The following is a 14,082-nucleotide window of genomic DNA, read 5'->3' on the forward strand; positions in this document are numbered from 1 at the left end:
GGGGAGGTCTAAGGTTGAGTTGAAATATGTACATCTCACAGGAAATGAGCAGGGAGTGGTTGTGTGTGAAGAAAACACGATAGCCAGAAACAAGATAAGTCTTTAAAAAAACTTTAATCTGACCTTAAAAGACAGCACAAACACCACCAAGACATAAGGTAAGGCTTACTATGCACAACTTCCCTTAGCAGTGGTTGCTGTTAGCAGACCTGTTGCCTTTATGAGTTATCCAGTAAGTTGAAAGGGAAGTTCTACTGTACATATGTACAGCATACTGTACTGTCTTTGAATGCAGAGTTTCTGATCCCATATATATTGTTTAATGTACATAAATATGACCTGTATGGTTCAGACTTTGACAGACTTATGAATATCATGCCAGGAATTTGTGCAATAGAATGCCAGGTATTAGTACTTTCTTAAGACAGCTTTCAGAAAGATGATCAGTCTAAACACATACTGTAAATTACTTGAGATGAAGGCACAATGTAGAATTTCTATTATATGAGCTTAATTTCTAGTAGAATTGTAGTGGAAGACCTTGAATCTGAGGGGAAAGTTTAGTAATGTGAACACTCAGTTGTGGGAGGTAATGAACAAGAAGCGACTGTGTTTGAACTTGCACAGATGTTGTGCAACCAGTCAGACCCGACAGAAATAAAACAATAAACAAAGTTTCGTTTTTTGTGGATAAGCTCCCTCTTGTTTGTTATACTGCCTTGGTAGAGCTGTCACTAAGGTTAATGTTACAGTAAGTGTAGAATTCAATGGCATTGTTGTTAAAAGTTAATTTAAGACCAGTAGGTGGCATTGTCCCTCCTCACACTCTGTCCATTTGTTTCTCTCTTTCTCCCTCTGAAGACTTCCAGCTATGGCAGCCATTGCTATAACAGTATCAAAAGCCATTCCAGACATTGTTAGCAAAGGAATGACCATTCATAGCAAGTTAAGGCAGGTGAAGAAGAACAAGACATGCTGTGCACGTTTGGCAAAACGTGTGAAGACTTTGGTGGATCCGCTGGAGGTTTTGGCCAACCAGGGTGTGGATGAAGAGGTTTTGCAGAAAGCCCTTGATGTATTCAACAAGGCATTGGAGGAAGCTGAGACGCTGATGAAAAAGTATGAGGAAACCAACTGGTTAAAGAAGACATTCAATGCAGACACCTTGAAGGGATATTTCAAAGAGGTGAACCTACACCTCACAGAGGCATCACACCACCTCTGCCTACAAGTGGTAGGCCGAGCAGAACAACAGAAACTTGAAGAAGTGTTTAATGGTCAAAGGATTCTCAAGGAGAATGATGAAGACATGAAGATTGATCTGCAGGAATGGGAGAAATGTAAGGCCTCTTCATATGCATATACTTATATAAGTCTTCGTCTGGTGTACAGTTCCATTTAGCTGCTGTTTTTACTCAAACCAATTTACAATCGAAAAGCACCTCTTTTTGAGTCCATGTTTCTACCACGTTGTCTTATAACCTTTAGCCATGTGGCAGTGTCATTTTCTCAACATTAAATCAGCAGAATGTGTGCAGGCTGAAAAGCACTTAGTTAGCTTATTTTACTTACGCACCTGGGAAAATTTGTCCATGAGAGCTTAATTTGGAAAATAGTAGGTGCATGAGAACATATAAGTACTCAAAAGTATCATCACTTATTCTAAAATATAGGCAACAAAACCAATACGTAAGCTGCCGGTAGACAACATCAGTTGACTATTTCCAATCATCCTCAGATCGTAGGCCTTGTATGACCAACATATATGAATCAAGGCAGACAAACCAATTATCAAAACTTGCGGTGTTGTCAGTTAATTTATCCAGTCCATTCATCTCTTTTTGAACATCTTTCCAATTAATAGTAACACCAGACGAGGATATAATATTTGGTAACACTTTACTTAACAGTATCGACACAACAGTGACATGACACTGTTATGAACACATGACATGACACATGAACCCTAACCCTAATCCTAACCTCTAACCTTAACCCTAATCCTAACCCTAACTTGTTATGACAAAAAACGAATGACATTTAATAACAGAAGCGTTATGTCATAAACATTTATGAGTTGTTTATGACACGTTCATGTCACTCTTATGTTGATACTGTCAAGAAAAGTGTAACCTAATATTACCATAGTAGGCCTATCATAGTTATCAGACATGAACTCCAATCAACTGATTGAAGGGTACTACTACTCCTGACCGGTAGCGCGACAATATGACGTCAAAATTGTGCCATTTCCTCTGTCGCACGAGAAATTTCAGCCTCGCGCAGGCAGGTCGTGCACAGGAAAAAAAAAATTCAGATGCGCGCGACAAGCAGGATGAGCTTGAAGCCAGTCAGGGAGCATGCATGCCTCTATACAGACATCAACCACATTCAGGCATTTCATCATCTTAAATAAACATGATATTTGAATAGACAGTTTGAGAAGAGAGGGAAATTAACCTGGCTAGGTTACCAGCGAGAATTCGTGATTTTTAAATAGTTTGCTGGATAAGTTAATGAAGCTAGAGATGTAACACAGGGAATTAAGATGAAAGAACTAGGACCCAGGGACATGCCAATAATCCAGCAAAAGGTAGCAAAGATATGTATTTTCAACCAAAGGATATCTAAGACCTGAAAAAAACCTCTTTCCACCTTAGGAAATTACACAAACTCATCTCTCAGCACCAGCCAGCTAGCTAAAATTTCCCTCGGGATGAATAAAGTGTCTATCTATCTATCTAGCTGCACACACTTTGGAAACTAGATGGTAATGATGGTAGTTGTGAATACCAGCAACAAAGTCTGAAGCATCATCACAGAGGGTAGTTTTTACTGCCATTGAGGCCAATGCCAATTCAGGAGAATATTGCAACTAGTGTCGCGACCACTACGCGCGAGTATAAATGGTTACGACGCTCCCGTGACGTCACATTGTCGCGCTAGCGGTCGGGAGTGGCGAGTATGTAGAATCCATTAGCGTGACTCATACAGTGCAACTGGAAAGGTTTCAGACCCTTTCAAGTTTCCCACATTTTGTTATGTTTCAGACATCTTAAAATGGATTCAATTAATCTTTTTCTCATCAATTTACACACATTCAGACCCTTTGTTGTGACACTTGCAGTTGAGCTCTGGTGCATCCTACTTCTATCAATGGTTCTTGAGATGCTCCGACAACTTGATTGGGGCCCACCTGTGCCTAAATGAATTCATTGGACATTATTAGGAGAGGCACACATCTGTCTATATTAGGTCTCACAGTTGATGATGTATGTCAGAGTGAAAACCAAGCCATGAGGTCAAGATAATTGTCAGTAAACCTGCGAGACAGGGTTGTACGAAGACACAGATCTGGGGAAGGATAAGAGACACTTTCTGCAGCATTGAAAGTGTGCAAGAGCACGGTAGCCTCAATCATTCTCAAATGGAAAAGATTAAGAAACACCAACAGTCTTCCTAGATCTGGCTGCCCAGCCAAACTGATCTGGGATAAAGGGCCTTGGTCAGAAAGGCCAATGGCCCCTATGAATTAGATCCATTCTATTGATTTCTGGGAATAATCACATTTTTACTATATTGAGTTAGTTGGCAATGTCTGGGTTGGTTGAAAGAGAACAGTTTTGTAGAAAGGTTGTTGGAATAATGTCTTGTTATTGTGACAGAGTTCATATACATGCACATATTTTATGCAGTGTGTACCAACTGAATTGAAATCCTGTTGTCTACACAGTGCTATCATTAGCTGAGGAAACCAGGGATGAAGTAAAAACTGTGCATGACGTGGTGGACGGCACTGACCAGAAAGTGAGCTCTTTACAAAGAGACGTGCCTGACATCAAGGACGCTGTGAGAGCAGGCAAGTAACCTTCTGTATTCATTGACAAAAATGTAAGATTGATCAAAAATGTAAGAGAAAGTCAAAAGCTTGTTTGTAAATATCAACTGCAGTAAAACATGGATTACTATTATTGCTTCTACACTCTAAAAAATAATACACTTACTCAACTTAAAAAAATTGAGGTAACAATTTGCATGGATCTTTTTAAGTAATTTCAACTCAAGCCGTTTTTGAGTAAATATTGTGAGACTTATATAGTTAGAACAACTGAATTATATTATATGATCAAATTAATATAATTAAGTTGGTTCAACTTAATTAAGCTTTTAGAGGACAAATCAGGTTGATTGTGCTAAACTAATTGAGTTCTTCTCACTATAAAAGTCTCACAATATTTACTCAAAAAACAACTTGAGTTGAAATGACTTAAAAAAAATTAAGGTAACAATTTGCATGGATCTTTTTAAGTTATAGTAACTTACTTCACTTCTGTCTGAATAAAAGCACACAGCAATTTAAATTTTCTGAAAGCATTGTTTATTTTTAAAGCAATGGCAACTGGTCCAGTTGTGCAATGAATGAATGTAGAGCTCCGTCTGAATTCGTCATTTATCTGTATAAAAGAAAGGCACAATGTTAGAAAATTTACCTCAAGACAAACAACAAAATGAACAAAATCTACATGGTTTGCAGGGATTGACACATAATATTTCTCAAACTTCAAAAATAAATAAATGTTGGCCTACCTATTAGGCCTATGTTCAGGTTAAGCTAAGAATGTCAAATGGCCCACAAACCTTCATAAATAGTGACAATGTTAGGCTTAACTAGGACGACCAAATATGATCCTCAAACACGTGCAGTGTTAGAACTAGCAATGCTAAAATGTTAAGTGCGGAATACAGCTGCCACGGTGAAATTTGAAGACACCAGACAGCTAAATTTACCTTTACTAACTCCAAATGATCAAAGGGCAGGCTGCAGGTAACTTTGAAGACGCCAGCTACCAAAGTCATCTTTTCAAATGGTTTAATTACCGTGCAAGCAGCAGCTAGCTTGGAAGACACGATAGCTACTGTCTGTAGATAGCTAAAATCCATCTTTTCAAATATTCAAATTAGCAAAAGGGCAAGCTGTAGCGTTAATTTCATTTGACTGTCACGTGACAAAGATTTTGACGCACTGTGTGCCGTTGTTTGATAGCTGTTGCTTTTAAAACAAACACAAAAATAGTAGGCTAGACTACTTTGCACGTACCTGTGATGTTCGATGCAGGCTACAGGATCCTGTGCCATAATTTCTGTTACTTCTCAGGCGTGGTCTGGAAGGTCCTGAACGTTCAATCGTGTTATTAGCTTTATAAGTTTGGTCACGAGATTTACAAGTTTCAGGAACTTAATACTTTCTATTGTTAGGTGAAAGCAAGACTGTGTGTTGAAAATCCATATATGAATAAGTTGAGACAGCTTTCTTTCTTTTTCAGTATTACAAACTCCTTAAAATAAATTGTCAACTCACCTATACATGTACAAGTAGCAAACTTAATTTTTTTATGTCGAAAATGTTCTTCATTTTAAGTTTTATCTACTAACCTCTGAATCATTTTTTAGAGTGTACACAGGTGCTATGAGTCAGCCATCTGCAGCATCTTCACTTGAAGCCACAGGTAAGGAGTAGAAGGAGAGCAAACGCTGTTGGAGACAAATCACATCTGTGAGAAATAAGACCTGAAATAAGAACCTTGCTGCAGATTGTGTTATTCTTGCTGTATTATTGTGAAAAATATACAATATCTGTCATATTCATATTAGTGCAGTGTCTGTGCATGTGGCTTTGTGACCAGCAGGACTTAAAATCAGTCATCACCATCTCCCCACAGATCAAGTGTTCCATAATCGACGTGAACTCATAAATAGGATAGAAGATGCCTCTCTGAGAGATCTACTGGATGGCCTTCAGAAACCCACCTCTGACATGCCCGCTGTCATTAAGGGCAGGGAGAGGAATGAGGTTCTGCAGAAGCACAGTGTGACTGAGGACCAGGTGACCTGCCTGGTGGATATGGTGTGGAAGAAGGGTAAACGGGCCTGTGAGAGATTTCTGTCTCTCCTTAAAGAAGTGGAGCCTGGCCTCTGTGAGGAGCTTGGTTTGTAGACATGTGATCTGTCATGTGACAAGCGATCTATGAGATAATAAAACCAACCAGCCCAAAGAGAGCCCACCCACATAGACCCCAATGTGGTTTACTGGGAAAGCACAACACACACTCTGATCCAGTCTATTTACTCTAGAACATGTCACCATATATTTTATTGTGGAAATATTTGTTTTGTTATGTAAAAAATACATTGGTTGTTATTAATGTCATAATGCTTACTGTCATGTACAACATTATACAATTAATGTGATAGTAGATCCTAATTTAGAACACTTGGATATTTTCAAAGGCAATCTGATAGCAATTTCATGAGTTCACATTCCAAATTGCGAAAAGAGAAGTAAGCTAAAGCAAGTTTGGCAAAGTCTTTAGTTGATTGAGTGCTTCACAGGAGTCTACTATGCATGCAGGCATCAGCCAGTATCCATGGGTTTGTGTGTGAGTGTGTATGTGGGTGGGGTTATGGGGTGTGTGTGAAAAAAAGATTTGGATGACAATATCTGTCTTCACTAGACTAAGGGTTTAAAGCTGCAGTTGGCAAGTCTGACAGATTGAAGGGATTTAGCCAAAACTTGGAATGATTACAACTCTCATGCCCCTCCCCCACTAACACCGAGCACCCTCTCATAGAGTTTGTGCTCGTCAGTGCGTACCAGACTGTGATGGATGGTCAGATCTCACACAGCCCTGCTCTGATTGTACCAGAAGAACCGGGAGCTGTGGATTTTTGCAAAACAAATAACAGGCTCTAAGTGGAGGTAGAATTGCGGGTTTTTTTCTTAAAACCAGCTGATTCTCAATTGTTTCTTGAATATATGTGTGAATGTGGTTTCTATAAACATTAAAATGTACAAAATAAAAGGAATGTACCTAACATTGCATGGCTTCACAATCAATATGCAGCTTCTTACAGTTACACAATATGCCCACTAGGTGACACTCACACAGCTTACAGAGGCTAGTGTCATGTTAATACTTTTGGTCTCGAGGGAATCACATGTAGCCTACATGTACATGGCAGATAAAAATCCAATGGTAGTAACGCAATTTACATAAAGTCTTAATGCAACATACAGTGCTGTGTTTGCCCTTTTCCCAATTTCGGTAACACTCCATAATAAGGTGCCATAATAAATAGAAAACTAGTAATTACCTAACCCTTTGTTAATATTTGTTAATTGTTACTAAAATATCTATTTGGCACAAGTTAATAGTTTTTTCATCATTAATTAAATATTAGTTGTTTGCATAAAATCTGGATGTTATGTTTCAACAAATCTATTAACTAATATTGTATTAATATTTGTTAATAGTTAACTAAATGTCTTTTTGGCACGAATTAAGTTATTTCTTACATCATTTAAATGTTAAATGTTTATTTACAAACTATATGTTAATAGAAAAGTTAATTACATATTATTATTTAACTAATTGTATTCAACTGTGCTTCTGCCTATCCCCAATCTGAACCACTACCCATAGGACCCTAATGTAGTAAAGAGCTACATGAGGGTCCTATGGGGAGTGGTTCATATTGGGGGTAAAGAGCACTCATGTGAAAAAGTATTGCCTCCCTAAACCTAGTAACTGATGAAACGTTTCAAACAAATCGTTTACATCGCTGCAGAGCAATTTTGGCCCACTCTTCTTTGCAGAATTGTTTTAGTTCTGCCATATTGTTAGCCTAGAAATCTAGACGCGCCCCTAGCGCTAGTCTAGCAACTCTCCGTTGGCTTGTGAGCTCCAGAAATCGAAACTTAATCAGGCCAATGAAATCGTGTATAGAGTCGTTATGTGGGCTTAACATAATGATTGATGGCAGAGTTGCAACGGTTTGGCTTGAATTCCCTGCTACTTGAAAACAAATAAGATGGATGTTGCTGCTGGCGAACAGTGTGACACGAGTTAAGCTTTTATTAAGTTGGCAAACGTTTGAACTAGCCAACTAGCTCCGCTGGTGGGAAACGCATGAGACTCATAGCGCTGCCGCTGTCCTATTGCGTGCAGAGGGAATTTGAAAGACAACTGATTATCCCGCCCCTCGGACTGAGCACTGTGAACGGTGGTAGCCTGACCTAATGTGGGTCAGGCTACCATATTGTACGAACTCACCCACAGACAAGATTCACCTTTGGCCAGAACGGCCATTTATTGGAACAGGCAGATTCAGACACACTTAGACAACTACACTGCTCAAAATAAATAAGGGAATACTTTTTCATAGGTGTATAGCATCAAGGTTATCAAACTTGTAAGCTATTGGTCTGGCCAGTTACGTAACAAACAGAGGGGGTTGTGAATCAGTTTCACCTGCTTTGGTGTCATCAAAGTTAACAACAGGTGCTCTAGAGGGGCAACAATGAGACAACCCCCAAAACAGGAATGGTTTTTGAGGTGGTTGCAACTGATAATTTTTAACCTTCTTGATTTTTCATAAGTTTCGCATTTGGGTAGGGTCAGTGTCACTACTGGTAGCATAAGCCAGTACCTGGAGCCTACAAAGGTTGCACAGGTAGTCCATCTCCTCCAGAATAGCACACCAATACGTTCCATTGCCAGGACTTCTGTGTCTCCCAGCTCAGTCTCAAAAGGAGATTTGAGTTGCTCTAAGAGAGCTGGGCAGTGTGGTAGAAGATCCTTTACCCAGCAGCAGGACCAGTATCTGCTCCTTTGTGCAAGGAGGAACAGTAGGAGCCCTGCCAGAGCCCTACAAAATGACCTCCAGCAGGCCGCTGGTGTGAATATCTCTGACCACACTGTCAGAAACAGACTTCATGAGGGTGGCCTGAGGGCCCGATGGCCTCTAGAGGGACCTGTGCTCACTGCCCAGCACTGTGGAGCTCAATTGCCATTTGCCATAGAATACTAAATTGGCAGGTCCACCATTGGCGCCCTGTGCTTTTCACAGATGAGAGCAGGTTCACCCTGAGCACATGTGACAGACATGAAAGGGTCTGGAGATGTCGTGGAGAACATTATGCTGCCTGCAACATCATTCAGCATGACCGATTTGGTGGTGGGTCAGTGATGGTCTGGGGAGGCATATCCTTGGAGGGACGCACAGATATGGGTAAAACAACGGCACCCTCACTGCTCTTAGGTATCGGGATGAATCTTCAGACACATTGTATGACCCTGTACTGGTGCAGAGGCCCCTGGGTTCCCCTTTGTGCACAACAATGGCCGGCCACATGTGGCGAGAGTGTGCAGGCAGTTCCAGGAGGATGAAGGAATTGATACCGTTGACTGTCCCCCACACTCCCCTGACTTAAGTCCAGTAGAACACCTCTTGGACATTGTGTTTTGGTCCATCCAACACCGGCAGGTTGCACCACAGACTGTCAAGGAGCTCAATGATGGCTGTGTCCACATCTGGGAGCAGACCCCCAGGACACCATCCGCCGTGTCATTGTCAAGCATGTGGGGTCTAGACGAACTACTGAGTACCATTTTGAGTTGCTGCAATGAAATTTAGGCAAAATGGACTAGCTTGTCGCATAATTTTTTCACTTTTTTCATTGATTTTCGTGGGGGTCTTTGAATTCTGCCCTCTGTAGGTTGATCTTTTTCATTACCAAAAAATAATGTGCCATCCTTTACCCAGTACACATTACCCAGTCCATATCAGTATAGATATCCAGCATGAGTTTTTTTCCCATTGAGATCTGATGTTTTTTCAAAGTGTTCCTTTAATTTTTTTGAGCAGTGTACATAGGGCAACACAGGGGTAGTCTCAGCCGCACATGCAACACACAATAAGGGTTTACCACACACATCAACACGGGGATAAGTACATGAGGTACAACCAAAGAGACTAACACGCTAACAAATACACAACATGGTAAACGCGAATACAACTACTATAACCGACATTACACATTATAGCATTCACTCGCACTGCATTCTGGCAGACACTCATTCAACATCAGACATGTACAACCACCGACGCTACAATACAGTAGTTGACATATGTAAGTAACTTTGGATAACAGGGTCTGCTAAATGAATTAATTTAAATGTAAACTCTCGGATGCTGTTTTTGCCCAGTCTCTTTTTTATTGTGAAATCTGGGTTGATGTTACCACGCCCAAAATCAAATGCTTTAAAGAGAACAGTTATTTATCGTGCCATCAATCACTGGAATAATTGCCCCCTGAATATACGTGAAATGAATAGCAAAGTATCTTTTTTTTTTTTAAATGATATTTTTAGGGCTTTTTGCCTTCATTTGGATAGGACAGTGGAGAGTGACAGGAAGCAAGTGGGAGAGAGAGACAGGGTGGGATCGGGACATGACCGCAGGTAGGATTTGAACCTGGGTCCCCGTGGGCACTTGGACCCGTATATGGTACGGACGCTGTAGCCTGCTGCGCCACAGCACCCCCAGCAAAGTATCTTTTAAGTACCATGTGAATACATTATCTAAATTTGTGAGTAGGGAATGAACATATTTACTGTATGAATGTAATAATGAATGGAATACTGTAATTTATTTTGAATACTTTTTGATGTTTATAATGATATCTACAATGTTTTACTGCTTTTAAATTACGGAGTGTCTATTTACACCCCTGGTACGAATAGCCTTGGCCACACAGCTGAGCTATTCATACCCTGTGAAATAACAACAAAAAGACGTTGCTTACGTGCACAAATAACATGGCGGACATTCGTTTTTCGTCAGCAGAAGAATTCTGAAAGGTTTCGGCACTATATCTGTTCAGATTAAGTTTTAGATTGAAAAGTTGTGTTTTATCTTCATAATCTTGGTTCAGTGAACACATACAACCGTCAGTTTGTTAGTTAACAGAAATTTCGTGAATATCGTTCAGGCATTCAGGCCTATAAACTATAAGTTTACCTGCAAACACTATTTCCTTGTGGAAGCAGATAGTACAGTGGTCACAGACAAGGGCTGGCATGTGGGAGACTGGGGTTTGATTCCTGTGTGATGCGTTTTGGCAGAGTGAGTGTGCATGTGTACCAACGTCTCTGGAGAGAAGGCGCGCAATTTGAACAAGAAATCGGTTCTCAGACGGAAGTTTTGATTGCAACAATTAGCTAGTTCATGCACCAGGGTGTAAATAGCATGCAGTACTATAAACACCAGGGTACGAATAGCATCCACTTCTAACTGTACATGCAAACAGCATACCTTATTCAGAGTGTCTATTACACAGCTGAGCTATTCACACCCTGTTACGTAACAACAAAAAAACATGTTGCTTGTTTTTAAAAAAAATATATTGTGTGATCAATATGCCAGAATAAATGCACAGGGGTGCAAATAGCATACACTGATATTTGTACCAGACAGGGTACTAATAGAACACATTGTACCAGGGGTGCAAATAGCCTTACCCTTTAAATTATCATTGCTACAGTAAGTGATCTTTTTTTGTTGTGGACCCCAGAAGGACTATTTCATCCCATTTTTGACAGCTAATGGATCCTTTTAACAATAAACCCACTAGAGGGCTTGTCTGAGACTTGTGGACTTTAGGGTTTAAGAGTCTCCAGCTGGGTTGACTACTGCCATGGGCTTGTCAGAGGCCTTCCTAAAAGGACTATCAAACAGCATCAGATGATACAAAATGCAGCAACTAGGGTTCTCACAAGAACTAAAAGAACTGACTACATTATTACTCAAATGCTTAAGTCCCTGCATTGGCTTCCAGTAAGTCACACAATTGACACACTTCCACTTGTTTATAAATCACTAAACGGAATGGGATGTAATTACTTAGCAGACATGCTTCAGCAGTACACACCTTCGCTTCCAGACGTAAGACGTAAAACCTGCTGTTATAACTAAACATGGTGAAGCAGCTTTTAGTTGCTATAGATAGAGTCGGCAGAAAAGTTCCCGCCCCCACACTGGAGGAAAACATGCTAACAGCACGCAATGAGATTGGGCGAAATCGCTACCCTGAATTTTGAAAAATAACCACTTAAATAATGACTTCTAGTGAATTCTGTGTAAACTAATGGACACATTGAGACTTTATGAGTTATGTATATTATAATGTAAGTATTACATATACATATTATGTATATTATAGGATAGTATACTATGCTGAGATAACCCTGATGGGATGCTACTTTGTCTCAATACATTTTTACTTTGAACTCTGGCCAAAGTAGCCTTATGGTCAGGTTTAGCACAGCCCGACACATTGTGAACCCACTTATTATAATGTTCAGTGGAACACATGAAGCTAAGTTTAATCTAGGGCTTAAAATTCATTTTTCAAAATGGGGGGGGGGGGGGGGGGGTTACATTTTACAAACTGAAATCGCATTTTCCTTAAAGGCCTACAGGCGTCAATGAGAGAACACTTACACTTACATGATTTTGGTTTCGATTTTCTAATTGGAGTAAGTCTTTGTGACAACACGTCATGATACTGTAGCGACCGGCTGTCAGTCAGGGAGTGCCCGCGCTATGCATAACCCCGGGCACACTCATGGTTGGCAGCCTGGCGAGAGGGGGGCGGGACCCCCGGGGAATATAGGCTATGGTTCGAGGAAGTTCTGCCTCTTTCAGTTCTGGGCCTGACACGGCCCGCTGTGTGTTATATGCTGCACTGTGTGCTTGGTGACAATAAACCAGTTCATGAAACTCAATGGCTCTTGGTGAAACGCTACAATACATTTGATAATGTTTGACCGTTGTTTTGGTATGAAACATCTTTTACGTAATGAATGCGCACTCTAGAAAGTGAAAGTAGCCTAACCTAGGCCTACTATGTCGGCCTACTATATCGTTGTTTTGGTATGAAGCATCTTTTACGTAATGAATGCGCACTCTAGAAAGTGAAAGTAGCCTAACCTAGGCCTATATGCGCTCTGTGTCTGAGCTGTCTGTGCACGTCCGCAATTGATTACGTTCCTCAAATGGAGAACACATCAATCCCATGGTATTTTTTGCCCTAAAATGCATGAAACATGCAAGTTCAAAATCCCGCCGGTAGCCACGTTACATCTCCGTTTCATATTTGCCTAGGCTACTAGTCTACAATAAATTCATTGAACGAACTAAACTGACAACAGGTAAATCTACTGATTCGGTCATTGAGACTCTATGAATACAGTACAACACACTTTCTGTCTTTCTGAAGTTTATTTTTGTATTCCAGGGTACAGTAGCCTAATTGCCTAAATGTCTTGACAATAGTTTTTCTTACCGGCTTGCTGTTTAAACTGACTGCGCCGCTCTGAACTTTCCTGCCAGGTTGACATAAACCGCTACATCTCGGCTCTGGCATTGCCTAAACTCATCGTGTGGGAAATCAGATTATCTGTCAATATTGGGCTTTGAAAATAAGGGATATTTGCTCAGTAATAGTAGCCTACATTTTGTAACATTTATAGAGAAACCGAGGGAAAGTTATAGAAATTAGAATCGTTGGAAATTGAAAACACATACAAAAAAAAAGATTCGGGGCTTTTGAAAAAAGATCCGGGGCTTGAGCCCCCGAAGCCACCACCTCGCTCCGCCAATGCTGGAGTTCCTGCAAGCACAATTTGAATTTGCTCAGCGAGTCACTCTGGCGATGAGCAATTTGCCTTATTCATCCGGAGGTCAGAACGAGGCTACAGGGCATCATTTGCCATCACACTGCAAATGGTTGTAATGCACTCCGTTTGCAAACTGCTATAAAAAACCTCACCGAAGAAGACCGAAAGTTCATGGCATTAAGTTACTACTGTCTTTGGTTAGCCTGGCTAACATCAGACCTCATCGCGCGTAAGGCAGCATGGGAAAACCCAGGCTAGTCTTAGGTGTTTTTAAACTTACTTTTCAACTACTTGAATTTGAAGGCTGGCTGCATGCATTGAACGTGAACAGCATACATAGCAGACGGAGACTGTGCTCCAGACAACAGGGGGCGTAATATACAGTATGTAAACATTTCAAGCTTACTTTGATAGGCTAACCCTACTGTCACATTAGCTACAAAATACTGGGACAAATCCACCAACTTGCCACTGAGTGGGCTGTGCTTCACAGGTGATTGATGGCTACCGATTTTTTTATACATGCTAGGTGGCTGACAGAATCTGATAGATCGTACATAGC

At 40.6% G+C, this 14,082-nt stretch overlaps 1 protein-coding gene and 2 long non-coding RNA genes across 5 annotated transcripts; 1 reads left to right on the forward strand and 2 right to left on the reverse strand.

Moving 5' to 3' along the window:
* On the forward strand, positions 1–6,873 carry LOC121680988. Its single transcript, XM_042060617.1, has 5 exons — positions 1–158; positions 862–1,340; positions 3,734–3,859; positions 5,463–5,507; positions 5,721–6,873. Exons 2-5 carry the CDS (start codon positions 872–874, stop codon positions 5,993–5,995), a joined length of 915 nt encoding a protein of 304 aa, XP_041916551.1. The 5' UTR covers positions 1–158; positions 862–871; the 3' UTR covers positions 5,996–6,873.
* LOC121681360 lies at positions 4,356–5,419 on the reverse strand. Of its 3 annotated transcripts, XR_006022133.1 has the most exons (3): positions 5,360–5,419; positions 5,099–5,172; positions 4,356–4,454 (listed from the first exon to the last, which is right to left on the reverse strand). It is a non-coding gene; the product is annotated as an uncharacterized LOC121681360 (long non-coding RNA). The 3 variants fall into 3 exon arrangements; XR_006022099.1 differs by lacking the exon at positions 5,360–5,419 and having other exon boundaries at positions 5,099–5,352; XR_006022122.1 differs by lacking the exon at positions 5,360–5,419 and having other exon boundaries at positions 4,789–5,352.
* A 5,806-nt stretch (positions 6,874–12,679) lies between the features above and the next one.
* On the reverse strand, positions 12,680–12,898 carry LOC121681507. Its single transcript, XR_006022162.1, has 2 exons — positions 12,832–12,898; positions 12,680–12,736 (listed from the first exon to the last, which is right to left on the reverse strand). It is a non-coding gene; the product is annotated as an uncharacterized LOC121681507 (long non-coding RNA).
* Between the last annotated feature and the right edge of the window lie 1,184 nt (positions 12,899–14,082).

The sequence above is a fragment of the Alosa sapidissima genome, chromosome 1, assembly GCF_018492685.1.
Source record: "Alosa sapidissima isolate fAloSap1 chromosome 1, fAloSap1.pri, whole genome shotgun sequence".
In the NCBI taxonomy this organism is placed as follows: Eukaryota; Metazoa; Chordata; class Actinopteri; order Clupeiformes; family Clupeidae; genus Alosa; species Alosa sapidissima.